The following is a 16,263-nucleotide window of genomic DNA, read 5'->3' on the forward strand; positions in this document are numbered from 1 at the left end:
GACAGAACTTTGGAGGAGAACGCAGCCATCTAAGGTGGTCTGGGGGTCCAGGTAGTCTTCAGAAAGCAGGAAGGATTCGAGAGGGCTGGGCCAAAGTAACAGAAGCGTTGAAGGTCAGAAAGCTCAGGAACTGTCTGGGGAGCCATGCACAGTGGAGCACTGGGGATGCGGGAGAGGGTGCAGAGAGGCCAACACAGGGCTCAGGTCAGAACCAGGGGCTTGGAAGTCTAGCCGAGGGGCTTGGGTTTTATCCAGTAGACAAAAGGACCTTTAGGAGAAAGTGATCTCTTGGCTCACGAATGTCCTCTGTTGGGCAGAGGAGTCGGTAGGCCTTCGAACCCATGCCAGGCAGTCATGGACACCACCTACACGGGGCAGGGGCAGTGTGCTCGGGCTGCCTTAGCACAGTCCTGCAGACTGGGGGGTCGGTTCCTTCGGAGGGCTGTGGGGGGAAGGGTGTATTCCAGGCCCTTACCCTGGCTGGGAGAGAACGGCCTTCTCCCTGTGTCTTCACATGGGCTTCCCTCTGTGCATGTGTCTGCAGCCAAACCCCCCCCCTTCCTGTGAGGACACCCGCCACCTGAGTGGTGGCCCACCATAATGACCTCACTTTACTTTCACTGCCTCTGTAAAGACTCTGTATCCAAACAAGGTCCCATCCTGAGGTCCTGGGAGTTTGGCCTCCAACGTATGAATTTCAAGGGGAACATAATTCCACCACCCATAATGGGAGTGTCTCCCACTGGGCAGCTCCCCCGCGGAGTGGCTGGCTGTGAGAGAAGGGCCACCAGCCTGTGAGGGGCCGTGTCAGGCCCCAGCAGCCGCCACCACGGTGTGTGTTTGAGTGTACGTGTATTGGTGAATATGAATAAATAAATACATATACACACTCTTTGTCAGAGGCTTTCAAAAGGTGTCCTGCCCCTTGGTGGTGTCCCTGCAAACCTTCCCACGCTGCCAGTAGCCAAAACTGACTCCTGTCTTCTCTGCCCTGCCGAGGAAGCCACACAGAAGTAAGCCCATCTAGAACGTGGTCTTGCTACTTGCACTTCCAACCTTTTTGGTTGCACTAACCCTAACATCCTTTTTTTCTTTTTTTCTTTTTTTTTTTTCATTTTTCTTCAGCTTACTCCCTGCAAAGAAATGTTTCTGTAACATCTATTTGTTTATTTTTAACTCCAGAATCTTAAATGTTGGAGAGAATTTGTGAAGCGCTGTGCAGTAGGGCAGCCTGTGCATAGAATCCAAAAGCTATTTCCAGAAACCTTAACACACCCGCGAAGTCCCCACCCACTCAGCCTCTCTCCCTGCTCCCCGGGGACTATACAAAAAGGCACCCCGCGCCCTTTGTGTTCATACAGCCAAGGCATGACTGCTTATGTGAAACAAGAATTATAAGAAACCTATTGTTACATCATTTCTTACCAAATGCCATGGAATCGAGAGAAGACAGCACTGGTCTGGGTCAGAGCCATCAAGGCAATGCCTTTCTTCTTTAGGTGGGACAGGACGTGGGGGAAAGCTTCGATTTGTGTACCCTGGGAGGATGCTGATTCGGGTTTTTGGCTTTGTCTTTTCCTTTCAGGTATTTATAGAGAAGCAGAAAGGAGAGATCCTAGGCGTGGTGATCGTGGAGTCTGGCTGGGGTTCCATCCTGCCAACCGTGATCATAGCCAACATGATGCATGGGGGCCCTGCTGAGAAATCAGGGAAGCTGAATATCGGGGACCAGATCATGTCCATAAACGGCACCAGCCTGGTGGGCTTGCCTCTGTCCACCTGCCAGAGCATCATTAAGGTACCTGCAAAGTGGGAAAAGGTGACTAATGGTGTTGACCTAGATGGATGAATCCGTGACTGACACGTGACTGCTTTTCAGTCATTCAAATTAGGAACATGCACCAGGTGTCGGGCTGAGGAGGACATGGATACAAAAGGCATGGGCTTGCACTCAGGCTCTGAACCCCCAAGTTACTAAGACAGACTCCTCCCGGATATCATCTCTAGATCACAGACAGTAGTATATTTGGCGCACATACCACCACTCTCTATACTGCGCCTTTTGTAGGCATCACTAATCAATCGCAGCACTCTTCCTAAGCCTAGACTCTGCCTCAATCAAATTTCCTGCCGCTCAGTAACCCAGACAGTCACCTACAGTCAGCTAGATGTACTCGAGGTGCTTGGCCACTCCTGTTACACAAATAGTGGAAATGCTTCCAGTCTGAGAGCACGGTTTCCTTGGCAGCATCCGTGGCTGTGATCCAAGGGAGCACGTCCTCCCCAGAACGTGCGTAATGCAGTCCACACGTGCCGGGTGCCGTGCGAAAGGGGGAATCTTCTGGTACAGGCTGCATGCTTCCTCTCACACCTGAGCATAATTAATTCTCGTTCCACCTGAACGGACATTCTCGTGTAAGGCTGAGAATAGCTCCTCACGTGAAACTAAAATGTGAATATCTGTGAGGAAGAAATTAGATTTTCTTCTTAGAAACAAAGCACCCATGTGTAGTTTGTCGAGCACATTGGGACTTGCTGACTGCATGGCCAGTAGGAGCATTGCTCCTTCACCATAGGATCTGTCGACCCCAGCTCCGTGCCACGCACCATGACCCCACAGGAAAACAGGTTCCATGACTCACTTTCATCCCCTGGGGTTTCCTGGAGGCCTATGAGCTAGAACGTAGCTGTGTGTGTGTGTGTGTGTGTGTGTGTGTGTGTGTGTGTGGTGTGTGTGTGTAGGGAGCACAGGGAATGAATGGATTCATATAATAGTTATCCCAAACACAGGAAAGTCACAAAAGCTGACATCCGTGGCTGAGCAGTTCAAGGGGTGGGGGGTAGTCAAAGTGAGTGTGGAGGATGCAGGGCTGGGTGCCTCTTCGTTTTTAATGAAACAGATACATTCTGATTCCTCAAAAGATTATCTTACCCAGAGAAAAAACAGTCCTCTTTGGCTTCACTTAATTTCTTCTTGTTACATCTTACACTGAAATAATTTCTACCCTTTCTTAATAGACATTAAAGATTAAAGAACCTAGAGGCTCAGTTGGGAGAGTCAGTTGTGACTCCTGATCTTGGGGTTGTGAGTTGAAACCCCACATCAGGTATAGAGGTTACTTAAAAAAAAAGATTGAAGTATCCACTTTGAACATTCATATTCATTCAGGCATGTGTTGGGCCTCTGTTAGGCTGAGCTGAACTATGGTGAAGCCAGAATGTCAGGAAGATGATTCATAATTAAAGGGGTTCCATGTTGGGGCCTGGGTGGCTCAGTGGGTGAAGCATCTGCCATCAGCTCAGGTCATGATCCCAAGGTCCTGGGATCGAGCCCCGCATTGGGCTCCCTGCTCAGTGGGGAGTCTGCTTCTCCCTCTGCCCCTCCCCCTGCTCATGCTCACTCAGTCTCTCTCTCTCAAATAAATAAAATTTTTTTAAAAAATAAGATAAAAGGGTTCAGTGAACCCTCAGAGGCAACATAGAGGTGAAGTGCTACAAGCATGGAGGAGAATTTTACCTGATTTTTAAGGTGGGCTTGGAAAGAGAAGTAAGACATAGGTGAACAGATAAAACAGAGGAAGGTGGCCTTCTGTGCCAGGCCCAGGACCACACAGGGACTCATCTTCCGAACTGATGGGCAGTGCACTGGCTTTGCAGGCGCCAGAGACAGCTCGGAGCCCAGCCAGGGAAGGCTGATCTGGTGATAATGCTGAGAGGCCGGGGGTTGGGGGCTGAGACTGGGGACACAGGACCATCCCATCCTCATTTGGCCATGTGCTCACATTGGCCAGGGTTCCCAGATGCCCATTCATTCTAGTGAGCAGGTCACTTATGAAATGCTGTGTGTGCGAAAGAATCCCTGAGGGGCTGTGGGGACCAGACACACGTTACATACAGTCTGCACTCAGGAGGAGCCTGATCCCTCTGGGGAGACGGGACGCTTAGAAGGGCAGCTCACAGCTGCTGAGTGCCGTACCCCTGGCACCATTCTGAGAATGTGCATGTTTGCTCCTGGAAGCCTTTTGAGGGGAGGTACTATTGTTGTGTCTGCTGTACAAGTAATGAAACTGAGGCACTGAAAGGTGATGTGATGGTTCAAGGTCACACAGCTGTCAGCGGAGCCAGGTCACTCGGCCACCCTGATGCCACTCAGGTATGTGGTCAGCCCCTGAGGCCATGCTGCTCAGCCGAGGGATCTCGCACCCCCTTCCCCAGGAGATGCTTGGCAACGTCTGGAGATGGTTTAGGTGGAGACAGCCAGAGAGGAGGGGTGCTCCAGCATCTCATGGGAGGAGGCTGCCAGACATCCTGCAGGGAGCAGCCCAGCCCCACAGCAGAGAACCATCCCAAGTGCTGAGGCTGAGAAAGGTGACCTTGGGAGCATGGAAGTTCAAAGGTGGGGGAGAGAGATCCATCCAGAGAGCCGAGAGCAGGAGGTCAGTGAGGTCATGTAGGGAGCAGATCTCGGGCCAGAAAGGTTTGGAGAAGAGGAGCCCAAAAAGGCTTCCAGAGGCCTCATGCCCATGCTCAACATGCACCTGCTAGGCAGCTGTAGGCCACCTCAGTCACCTCCCTCCCCTCTCACAACAGTCAGCCCCATCCCTCATGGGCCCCTGGTTTACAGATGAGCCATCAGAGACCCCAGGGGTGCAGATGACCTGCTTGGGTTTCTCCAGAAGACAAGCGCATCCAGGTCCAAGGAGGCGGACCAGATGTGGGAGGCTGAGAGCACATTGGCAGTGCCAGGCCCAGGGCCACTCGGGGACTCATCTTCTCTCTGTTGGACCATGCATCAGGGTGGACACACAGCTTGCTCTGTGAGCAGAGCACCATCTAAGCAATTTCTTAAGGAGAAACAAATTTGTTTGTGCCAGAAACTGATCTTTGATGTCTCTAAATGGAGTCTATGTGGAATCAGAGAATTAAAAGGCCATGTGGTGATGAAAGAGATATGACTGCTGAAGATGGAGAGCAAGAACAACGGCCTCCGTGGCCGCCCTCAGCAGAGGACGGAGCCGGCAGCCCCCGCTAGGACACAGCCCAGCGTCCGAGGTGCCCTGGGAGCCATGTGACTGGCCCTCCCTGGCTGGGAGAATTTGACCACAGATTTCAGCCAGAATTGCCAGCACCAGGTGAAGACTCTCAGTGGGTTGTAATATCGTTTTAAAATTCCCTGGACAACATACCTCTCTTTTGCCTCCTGCCCCCCGCCCCACCCTCAGCAGATATTCACACCGCCCCACCTCTGGGCCAGTGCCAGGGAATGTGCTGGGCATCCTCGGGGCTTCTGGGTAGCATCACATATTTCAGCGCTGTGCCGGTGCCCCTTGCAATGAATTTAGCAAACACCTCTCATCCTGATAAATCGCTGCTTCAAAAACTTTGATTTGAAATACCTGGGGATGGGTGCCTGGGTGGCTCAGTCGGTGAAGCGTTTGCCTTTGGCTCAGGTCATAATCCTGGGGTCCTGGGATCAAGCCCCACATCTGGCTCCCTGCTCATGGGGAGTCTCCCTCTGTTCCTCCCCGCTCATGCTCTCATTCTGTCTTTAAAAAAAAAAAAGAAGAAGAAGAAGAAGAAAAGAAAAAACAAACACCTCCTGGGGCCATTGACCTGCAGATGCCACAGGTCCTCTGTGGGAGTCTTTGTCCACAAGCTCCCAGGTGATGATGTCACCAATCTTCCAATGCGCCTTGAAAAATGAGGGCGTAAACTGTGTAAATAGAATACATTTCTAGAATAGTTACAGGTACTGAATCATTTTAATTGCTTTCTTTCCTAGAGCTTATTTCTCTTGTCATAATTCCTCAGGCACAAGTACTGGTAGGCAAAGCATGTGAGCAGTTGGCCTGCTCATTGCCTCCATGGTCCTGCCCTTCTGATTTCTTTTTTCTTTTCTAAACTAGAGCACTGCTTCCCCTTCCTTCCACAGGATCATCACGGTCTGGCTTCCCTGTTACTATAGAGACCATTCTGGCTTCTCCCGGCTTCCCTCCCCTCCCCTCCCTCTGTATTTCTTAATTTGCTACACCATTCTGCTGCTGTCCTGGGGACAGAATGACCGCTTACTTAATTGTCATCTCCTATAAAATGGCAGCTCAGAAATCCAGCATAATGGGACCCAGCTCGAAGCGCTGATGAGGAAGGGCAGAGCAAGTGCACGGTCGGGCTCTTCCAAATGGCCATGTCTTTAAGCCTCATCCTGCAGCACATTTCCCCAATCCAGACATTCCTTCACTGAGGGACAAATCAGGCCTCTTAAATCAATACACACACACACACACACACACACACACATGCACTCAAAAAGGAACCCGCCAGAGCCATGTGAACTTTTTTTAGGTAGTTGAGAAAACAGAGTCGTTCTCTGGCTTTTCAGGGTGCTCTGAAGGCTTCCCCATAACTCACAAATGTACCTACCTGACCCCAGTGGTTAATAGGTGTAAACATTCGCTGGTGGCTCTGTCTGAGGCTTGCTTGTTTCTTGGGCATACTTCCCTCTTGTTTGCCTCCGGGTGACCATGGAGGGATGGAGGTTGGGGTTGCCCCGTGTGTGCCTGCAGCCCCCTCCCCAGCACCTGACACACACCTTGGCACATTGTGAGTGGCCAGTACTCACGAATCCAGTGCCTGAGAAGGAGGAGCCCCTCAAGGGAGAAAGAAATATGAGTAGCATGGGCTCATTTATCACAGGTGGGGTTTTCTTATCTTAAAAAAAAAAGAGAGATTTTATTTATTCATGAGCGACACAGAGAGAGAGACAGAGAGAGAGGCAGAGATACAGGCAGAGGGAGAAGCAGGCTCCCTGTGGGGAGCCCCACGCAGGACTCGATTTCAGGACCCTGGGATCAAGCCCTGAGCCCAAGGCAGATGCTCAACCACTGAGCTGCCCAGGGGCCCTTTCACAGGTGTTTTTGAAGAAAGCACAGAACCATACACATTTCTTCTCTTCCCTGTGATTTTCCTAGCAACCTTTTGTTCCCTCTTGCTGACTTTCCTGTAAGAACCCAGTATAGAATCCATACACAAAATCTATGCTAACCGTTAATGCTATCAGTGAGGCTTCCGATCGCAGTGGGCTGTTACCAGATACATCTAGATATGTGAATTTTCTACTACACCCGGGGGTTGGCGCCCTGACCCCTGCATTGTTCAGGGGTCAGACGTGTGTGCATTAATATCTGAGTGCCACCCCCCAAAAGAAGCCTGTTTTTCATTGTAGAAAGGGGTGAATTTTAAGCATAAAAGTGAAGAGGTGGTATTGTCGGCAAATACGCTAAGGACGGGAAAAGCATAGGAAGTAGTAAAGTCAAAACTAGAACTGGAAGGGACCCCAGGGTGTCACCCTCCGCTTGTTGGGGCCCCAAGGAGCCTGCGGTGGACGGAGGCTGGGGCAGAGCGTCGAGGACCCCCTACTGCCGAGGCAGACACGCAGCTTGAGCGCAGGCCCTGTGAGCAGCAGGGTCCCTGCACCGAGCCCCGTGGCCGCACGGTGGGTGCAGACAGTGGACTCTGCCTGGGGAGAGCTGCTCCGCTGTGACATCGTCACTCATGAACCAGAGAAGTTTCCTGGAGACGTTGCAGAGACCAGAGAGGGCGGCGGGCGAGGCTGCCAGCAGGTGCGTGCCCACCAAGTCCTCGTCAGCCAAACTGCGGCCCCCAGAGGCTCAGTCGTGCGGAACCCAGAGCAGCTCCGAGCACCCAGGAGAGGGGCAGAGGTGCCACAGGTGGGAAGTTAAACCAGGCCCCGCCAGAGCTCGCACATGGAGAGGACAGTGCCGTGCGTCCGTCCAAGGCAGTGGGGAAGTCAGAGGGCAGGAGGCCTGGACTCCCGGCGGGCGGGAAAGTCAGCCGAAACCAGGGCCCCGGTGCCAGGCCGGAGTCCCAGATTCCGTGGCACAGATTCATCCTTCTGATCCTCACCCTGGCTTCTTGGTTGAGCAAACCCTCGTCATCAAGAATGACACACACCCTCCCGTCGTCTGTCTGGGGGATGGTGGTGCAGGCGAATTGGATTGGATTTGGAAACAGGTGTTGGATTTGGAAACAGAACAGATGTGGGGTTGGACCCCACTGCCGGTGAACACAGGGGTGAGTTGCTTAGTATCTCTGAGCCTCAGTTTTGCCTTTTGTAAAATGGGCATAGTTACCATCGCAGTTTGCCAAGGAGATTTGAGGGAGGCGGCTCCTGTGGGGGGCAAGGGTCGGTGCTCAGTGACAGGTGGTTCGGCTGGTTTCATCTCCAGGATGGGTTCTGACGGACGGTGACGGTGGGGCGCGACATGGAGGTGGCCGGCTGGTCATCATGCCGCAGCTCCCCCACTGGCTGACCAGTGCTGACCCGCTCTCAGCACACACCAGCCACAGGTGTGAGGGGTGAACGACCTCCCTGGAGCCTGGGAGGTAGAGTCAGCAGTGGACCGTCCCTGCTCGGGCCGCATCGGCTGCTTCGCGAGCCCCCCGCACCCACAGCAGACTCCTGGGGGCTCCTCCTCTGTGCTTTGATGTCTGCTGCCCCCCGCTGCTGGCCGTGTCTACCGTGCTCCATTCCCGTTTCAGGGCCTGAAGAACCAGCCCCGGGTGAAGCTGAACATCGTGAGGTGTCCTCCAGTGACCACCGTGCTGATCCGGAGACCGGACCTTCGCTACCAGCTGGGTTTCAGCGTCCAGAATGGAATCGTAAGTACGGCTCCACCCGTTCTTCTAGAAGTCCCGTGTGTGTTCTTAAACTTTGTTAGAGCCAGGCAGGCCCCCGAAAGACGCCAGCGAGGGGAGGGGTGAGTGGTGAAGGCCGGCTCTGCTTCCCCCATGGACACATGCCCTCCGGGCGGAGAATTCCGTGCCTGTCCCCCAGAGGAGAAGGTGCTTCAGGCAGCCTGGGCCCGGAGTCTCGGTGACAGTGCACATGGCCCTCCCAGCTGCCACCTTGAGGTAGTCTGGGATGTGCTCCTGGTAGGGCTTTGTCCCCCTCTGGCCCCAGGCTGGGCAGGCTGCCATCCTGTCTCCACCTGTCTGCCCCCTGGGCTGTGCAGCTCTGAGGACAGGGGTGGGGGGCTCCCCTATGATTCCAGGGCACGGCCCAGGCGGCAGCCCCGGCCCCAGGGCTTTGATGCACAAAGAGTCTCTACCTTGCCTTTTTAACCTGAAATAGCACTTTAGAGATACAGAGAATTTTCATCCCTTGGATATCTGCCTTGAAACCATATTTCCTCTTTTTCTTCATTGTGGTAAAACACGCACAGCATTAAACTTACCATCTAAACCATTCTTAGGCATGCAGTTCGGTGGCATTGAGTACCTTCACAGACTGGCGAACCATCATCACCACTAGCTCTTCTTTCCAGAACCTTTTCTTCGTCCCAAACAGAAATTCCATATTCAGGACCACTCCCTCTTTGTCCTGGTTTGCCTTGTTCTGGACCCACCACAGTGAGTCTGGGCTTTGATGACAGTCCGGGTCTCAGGTCTGTGACCTTGACTTTTTGATTTTGCATGTGCCTTCCCTCTGTCTCCTTCATCTTTCTGGACTGAAGAACCCTATTTTTTTACCCCATCAGTGTCCGTTAAGAGTTGTAGGTTGTTCAAATGTTATCTCACGTATGTTTCAAGGTATAGAGGCATCCTGGAGGCTCCCAGCTGGAGTGGAAACATGCAGCCCCTTCATCTGTTCCCTTGTATCTCAGTGGCCTCGGCCGCCTCCTAGGACGGGAGCCAGCCTTCCTCCTTACAGTTTGGGGCACATGTCTGTTTTTATCTGCTGATTTTCCTTATTCACTTTGTTCATATTCAAATAATTTTAGAAGTTGTTCGGATGTGAACAAAGGGATGTTGTATAACAGCAGCGGGTCCCTCAGCTTTGTCTGAAGTGTGGGAAGCACCCGAGGAGTGTGACCCCAGGGCACCCAAAGGGCCGCAGAGTCCACACACTCTGACAACAGGCAGCGCATGGTCACAGGACGCTCAGGTCTTGTCTAACACAGGCTGAAAAGGTGCATGATCTGGAGGGAAAAGTCAACTTTGTAAGTTCAAAATATATTTGGGGGGAAGGGGTGGCTAGGCCCTACAAGGCTGAGCCCAGAGCCCTCCACCCCTGGGGAGATCATTTCCAGCGGCCCACAGCCTCCGCGTGCACAGTGCCCGGCTGTCCCACAGCGGACACCAGCCACAGTGTCCTTTCTGTGAGGAGTGAGTTTGAACACGGGCTGCTGGATGGAGAAAGTAGGAAGGAGTGCGTCCCGGCCAGCTGGCCCCACTTTGGCCCGTGTCACTGTGACCCGGAAAAGCAGGCAGGCTTCGAAGGCGATGGAGTTGGCTGTTTGAGTCTCGGATGAATGTGGGAAATAATATTCTGCGAGTCTGAAACTGCTGGCGGCCTGGTGACAGGCCCAAACAGCTCTTTCTCCCGAGCCCCAGCCGGGGTGACAGCTGTCAGAACTCTGTGCCATGACACCCGGGGATGAGCTCAGCACCCCGTGCAAAGTGCACAGGATGGGCGCGAGGCCCTGTGGGCCCACGAAGCCCCATTTGTTGTGAAAAGAAACCAAGAGATTCAAGTCCCCAGAGTCACCACGGCAGCTTCTTAGAGATGAGAAGGCGGGGAGGGGGCGTCCAGAAAGGACAGGTCCGTCCCCGCCCCTCTCCCCACCGTGTGCTGCTGCCGTGAGGGGTGACGTGACCTCTGGCTTTGACAGATCTGCAGCCTCATGCGAGGGGGGATAGCCGAGAGAGGCGGCGTCCGCGTGGGACATCGGATCATTGAAATCAACGGGCAGAGCGTGGTGGCCACCCCACACGAGAAGATCGTCCACATCCTCTCCAATGCCGTGGGGGAGGTAGGAGCGGGGCCGGGGCTGGGGTGGGGGGGTCCCCACCTCGTGCTCGGGCAGCCCCGCACAGGCCTTCCAGGGAGCGTCCCGTCTGGTCCCAAACACTGGACCGCCAGGCTTACCCCAGTGGGAGCCGCGTCCGAGGGCAGCTCCGGGAAACAGGAGCGGGTGTCTTCGGCATCATTTGCTCTCCTTCTCCTTGGGACTCGGGTTCTTTGGCGCGGCTTCCCTCCGGGGCTGCCCAGAGTTCCGTCTCGTTTTCCCAGTTAACGTGCTGAGGAGGCCGCAGTCTGAGATGGAATCGAACCGACAGAGGGGCCTCCAGGGGCAGCTCCCCGGACAGCAGGGGCTCCTGCGGTCGGGACGGCTGGTCCAGGGCCGCTGCCTGGGCCGCTGAGCTGCAGGGGGCGGAGGAGGCAGGAGCAGTCACAACCCACTGTCATTCTCCTTAGGTTTGAAAGGGTTTGCTCCCTAAAAAATAAAAAATAAATAAATAAATAAATAAATAAATAAATAAATAAATAAATAAACACCCCGCCCCGGTGAGAGCAAGAATATTGCATCGACTGGGAAAACAGCCTCCTCTGGTTTTCACTGCAAACCTTGTGCCGCCCCAAACATTTTAGGAAGCCGTGGATTCCTCTGTCCCTGGGGGCCACCGGGGTCAGGTCCCTGGTGGTGGCCGGTGGGGAAAGTCTTCAAACCGGGGGCCTCCCCCTGTTGGTTAGAAGCGGTGCCCCCCCAGGGCCATGGGCTCAGCGCCCACACGGCCCCCACCCCAGCCCCAGGCCCACTGACGTGCCCTCCTGCCCTCAGATCCACATGAAGACGATGCCGGCTGCCATGTACAGACTGCTGACGGCCCAGGAGCAGCCCGTTTACATCTGAGGCCGCGACCCGCCTGGCGGCTTGCATGGAGGACTGTCCTCACTCGTGGTGTGTTTCTCGTGCTGCATCTGTGTGCCCACTGAGACATTTCCCTCTCACGCCCAGCACCGGTTCGACACAGAAAGAGAATCCACAGACCTCTTTGCTCTTTCTCTCTCCAGTTTGCTTTTTTTTTTTTTTTCTGTAATGCCAGGGAAGTTTCCTACGCAGTGCCCTGAGGATAGGCAGCAGCCACCCCCACTAGGTATCTGCCCAGCCCAGGACCATCCTGAAGGGCCCTCGGGGGTCCCCAGGGGGGCCGTCACTGCTCCCAGGGAGCCCCCCCTTCCCAAGAGGAGCCGGCCTCTTAGGAAGCACCCCTTGGGGCAGGGACAGAGCTGCCTCAGTGGTGCCGACCCTGGTCCTGGCGCTGCTCCTTCGGTCACCGTGTGGGAAGGTGGTGTCTCCGCAGGTGACACCCGCTGCGTCTTTAAGGGTTACCCTGCCCACCGACTTGGGGCGCCACACATCTCCGCCCAGAATTTCTGAGCCAACCTTTTGCCTCTTCTATAGCTAGTTTTAGTTTCGACACGATTGTGTTTTTTAACGTGAGCCTTCTCCCCCATGGGTCGAAGGGGAGCTGCCTGGGCCCGGGCAGCGTCTCAGCGGCAGAGAGCTCAGCGCCTCCCGGGGCGGCCTCCCCGGGCCGCCGCCCCCAGGTTACCCACCATCAGATAAACAGGGGCAGGTCCTCCCTCCCTCCCTGCCCGCCGCACACGTACGTACACGGTCTCTCCTGTGCGTGTAGCTCACCCTCGCCTCCTCCCACCACCGGTGAGGCACACAGAGCCCCTGGAAACCCCACATGGCCTCTCCGTGAGGCCCTCCCCCGGCAGGTGAGGCCTGCAGGGGCTGCCCCGTCCCGAGAGAGATGCCCCCCTCGGGGGCTGAGGCCTGGCTCCGCGGGCACCACCGCAGCCGCGGCTCAGGGAGCACAGGGGGCCTCCCCTCGTGCCCCCCACTCCGCATACGTGCTGGGAGTCTGGGAAGGCCGGACTGGTCCCCTTTGAGGAAGAGGGTGCAGGTGCTGTCAGGGCTTCCCGGCCCCAGGCAGGCCCAGCTTTCTTCTCTGCTCAGGGTCACTGAGGCAGGATGTGACATCTGAGAGGCCAGAAGAGTAAGCCACGAAACTAAGCCGGCAGGAATGACCTCACACTATGCCTAAGAATCCCCGAGTGCGTCCTGGAGACGTCATCTTGCTGCCTCGCGGGTCTGGGCGAGCTCTGGCTTGGGTGGCGCCTTACGTGTTTCCATCAGGTGCCTCATGTCGCAGGTTGTGTCTTGGTTCAGCACAGGTGTTTTCGTGATATTATTCTGAGCCACTTTTCACTTCTCCTGGGTCCAAAGAGCATTTTGTTTTCGTGTGGGCGGGGACGGGTTGGTTTGGTTTGTTTTGTTTCGTTTCATGACCTCAGCAGAGACGGGGCAAGAGAAACTAATATATTTTGTGATATTAATATAGTCCCTGCTCTCTGCACCGGGGATATTTATGTTGTGTGTCTGTGGAAATAGGCATTCGGCGAGCACATGTTGGCTAGTGTGTCTGTAGGTGTGGAATGGAGGGACTCCGGGGAGAAGGAAAGGGAGCGTAGGAAGACAGGAAGCGGAGGCCGCGCCCGAGCGCCGTGCGTGCGGCCACCTCCCTGGGATCCCTGTGCCTCCTGTTTGCCGCTGAGTCAGGAGAGCCGCATGTTCCAAACAAGCCCTAAGGGACGGGGGTTGCTGCTCCCCGAACGAATGTCCTCTCGGGGGCGGCGGGGGCGTGGACAGTCCGGGACCCCTGGACTTTCTTTTCAAGGATGCTCAGCCCCACGGCCAGCCCCCCGCAGCAGCCAGAATCACGGCCTCTGGATCTCAGTTACCAAACCACAGGGTGTCTGACAATATAAAGAACTAAAGAGTCAGGCCCCGGTCCTTCCTCTGCCAAAAAGAACGGGTAAAAGAGTGGGAACAAAGCATTATTGGTGTATTTTCGGCATCAGGAGCCTTGGAAAATCATGGGAGGGGGGCGCAGGCCTGTCTGCTGTCGGGGGGCCGCTCACGCCGCCTGCCCAGCGCCTGGACGGAGGCCTGTCCACGACGGTCCAGCAGACGGGAGCTCCGCTGGCACGTCCCTGTGCAGCCCCCCGCCCCCCAACGTCGTTGCAATGAAGCATCTTCACCCAAAGGACGGGAGAGAGAGCACAGGTGGCACAAAAACTTTGGAACGTTTGACAAGTCCCGGAAAAGCCAGTGTGTAAGCTCCCCCCACCCCCGAAGACCAGCATCCTTTAGCGTCACAGTGAGGTGGTTTACCCACCGCGCACCTTCTGTGAATGAACGCGGCTGCGCACACCCAGACAGCGCGTGTGCCCGGAGCTCCTACAGGTTTGCCTGGCTGTGGAGTCTGTTCGTTGCCCTGCTCCCATCTGATGGAGGGAGTGACCCCCCCCTTTGGTGAACCAAGGAGGCAGGATCTTAAGTGTCAGTAACTCCGTTTTGGAAAATCCCGTGGGACGTGGTGGCCTCCTTCCCTCTGACACCCCGATATATATAGTTATATATGTAAATATCTGAATACCCCCGATAACGGGGAAGACCATGTACAGAGCAGCCTTCCCAAACGGGGCCCAGGCAAAAAGCCACTCTTGCTGCTTGGCTGGGACATGCTGGTGACTCAGCTTTGGGGACAGATTCTCAGGTGCGCCTACCCGTCCTGGTCCAGCCGGGATGCTCCAGAGCGCATCCTGTCTCTGCCTTCTCACCTGGGAGCATTTCAGGGAGCCACCATCAGCCTTGGGTTCACGAGAGGAGGAGGCCCGCCCCCCAGAGACCAAGACCTGGAGTCCGCTCCCTCCCCTGAGCTGTCCCCACGGGGCTTGGAGCACCCGCCCCCCCGCCCCCCACGGGACCCCGGCCTCCGAGCCTCTGCGCGCAGGCCTGCGTCTGGACATTGCCCACCAACACCGGCCTCGGAGAGTCCCAGAGTAACCTACTACCTCCCCCATCGCCCCTGCCGCCCCCAAGGCCCCCGCCCCCCGTTCGCACTCAACACCCCCCACCATCCGCACCCTGAAAACCCACCCACGAGCCCTTCTCGGGTCCCGCGGCCCAGTGGTGTGGCTGTTACCAATGTTTACAACCAAGGGCCACCTCCTTTTAGATATGTTTACTCTCCCACGTCCAAGGCCGCTTGCTGGTTTTGAGTTTCGTGTCCATTTGCTCCTTCCCTGGTTCGGGCCAACTGGAGCACACGACCTGACTCCTGGCACCCTCCCCCGACCCCCTCCATCAAGGCAGTGCGTGAGGACCACGTGGGAAGGAAATTTCTTGTACATATTCAGCACAGTCCCTAGAGTATGAACTTGTACTATTGTTCTGTAAAGAGGGTGAAATAGAGCTTATTGTAAAGCTTGGGACAAGTAGAGTATTGTATTTGTAACAATATCGTTCTTTGTATACACAAAACTCAATGATCTCTCTATATAAATATAAATTATATAAATAAAATATATATACACGTGAGCCTGGAATGTTGGCGCCACACACCCACTGAATGTAGCTCCTCTGCGAGTCCCCGGCCCGTCCCCCCCCCCTCCCCCCCGCTGTACTGTTTTGGGGGTTGTGATGTATTCGGTCTGTTTTCTTCCTTTAATTGAACGCTAATGTCTGTAAGAGTTGCTGCACAATAAACAAAAACATCACCTCTTGGCCCCGGCCAGGTGTCCTGTCGTTTCAGGGAAGGGACGGGAGGGACCGTGGGTAGGGGAAAGATTGTGTCCCTCACCTGTCCCCCCCACTCCTAACCATGCGCAAGCCACCTCCTGGTCCTTCTCTAGGGCCTGCTTGCTGCCTGGAGCCCAGGCGTCTTCTGAAGGGGTGCGTCCCGTGACCCCCACCGGCTGGGTCCCCTGTGACCGCTGATACTGCAGCACACGAGGAGGAAGGTCCCAGCGGTCCCCTGTTGTCACCAGCACCAGGTGGGAGCGGTGGGCGGGCGGGCGTGCACCTCTCAGCAACCCCCCGGGGGTGTGCTGTGGGTGGTGTGTGCCCCCCCAGGTGGCACCCCAGGCCATCCCCTCTCTGCTTGAGCGCCCCTGCAACTGCAGAATTAGAGAAATCCACGCACCCACCCTGCCACACACACAGCTCCATTCTAGTCCTCTAACTCCCCCTTACACGGCGAGCTCCTGCTTACTGAGCCCCTCCGAGCTTGCCATCCGTCTCGCGGGGACTGTGTGAGGGTCAGCTAAGGCTCCAAAGCCTTTCGGGACGAGCACGGCTCACGCAGGGCACGGGAGTACTGGCCCCTGTCGCCTTTTAAGGCCCTGTCTCAAAGGGACCCTCCTCACAACTTCTTCTTTTTTGATGGCATGAAGGGGAATGGGATTGTGGAATGCCTCGGCCCCAAGTGAACCTAAGACTTGGCAGCCCTGGAGATGCTGACCTGCAGCCTGCCCACATGTGTGCCCTGTCCCCTTTCCCCACGAAGGCAACTCCAGACAGGGGAAAAGTGAAGCCATTGGACCAG

The 16,263-nt window shown here is 55.5% G+C and overlaps 1 protein-coding gene across 8 annotated transcripts in view; it reads left to right on the forward strand.

The window, feature by feature from the left end:
* The window catches only part of APBA1 (amyloid beta precursor protein binding family A member 1), a 197,490-nt gene extending 182,047 nt beyond the window's left edge, over positions 1–15,443 (forward strand). For all 8 annotated transcript variants that reach the window (XM_049092181.1, XM_049092160.1, XM_049092163.1 and 5 more), the window contains 4 exons: positions 1,586–1,798; positions 8,560–8,679; positions 10,692–10,832; positions 11,643–15,443. In XM_049092181.1, the coding sequence (XP_048948138.1) occupies positions 1,586–1,798; positions 8,560–8,679; positions 10,692–10,832; positions 11,643–11,714 (546 nt within the window). In that variant the 3' untranslated portion in view covers positions 11,715–15,443. The remainder of the gene's footprint in view (positions 1–1,585; positions 1,799–8,559; positions 8,680–10,691; positions 10,833–11,642) is intronic.
* The last annotated feature ends 820 nt before the right edge of the window (positions 15,444–16,263 follow it).

Source organism: Canis lupus, chromosome 1, assembly GCF_003254725.2.
Source record: "Canis lupus dingo isolate Sandy chromosome 1, ASM325472v2, whole genome shotgun sequence".
Classification (NCBI taxonomy): domain Eukaryota; kingdom Metazoa; phylum Chordata; class Mammalia; order Carnivora; family Canidae; genus Canis; species Canis lupus.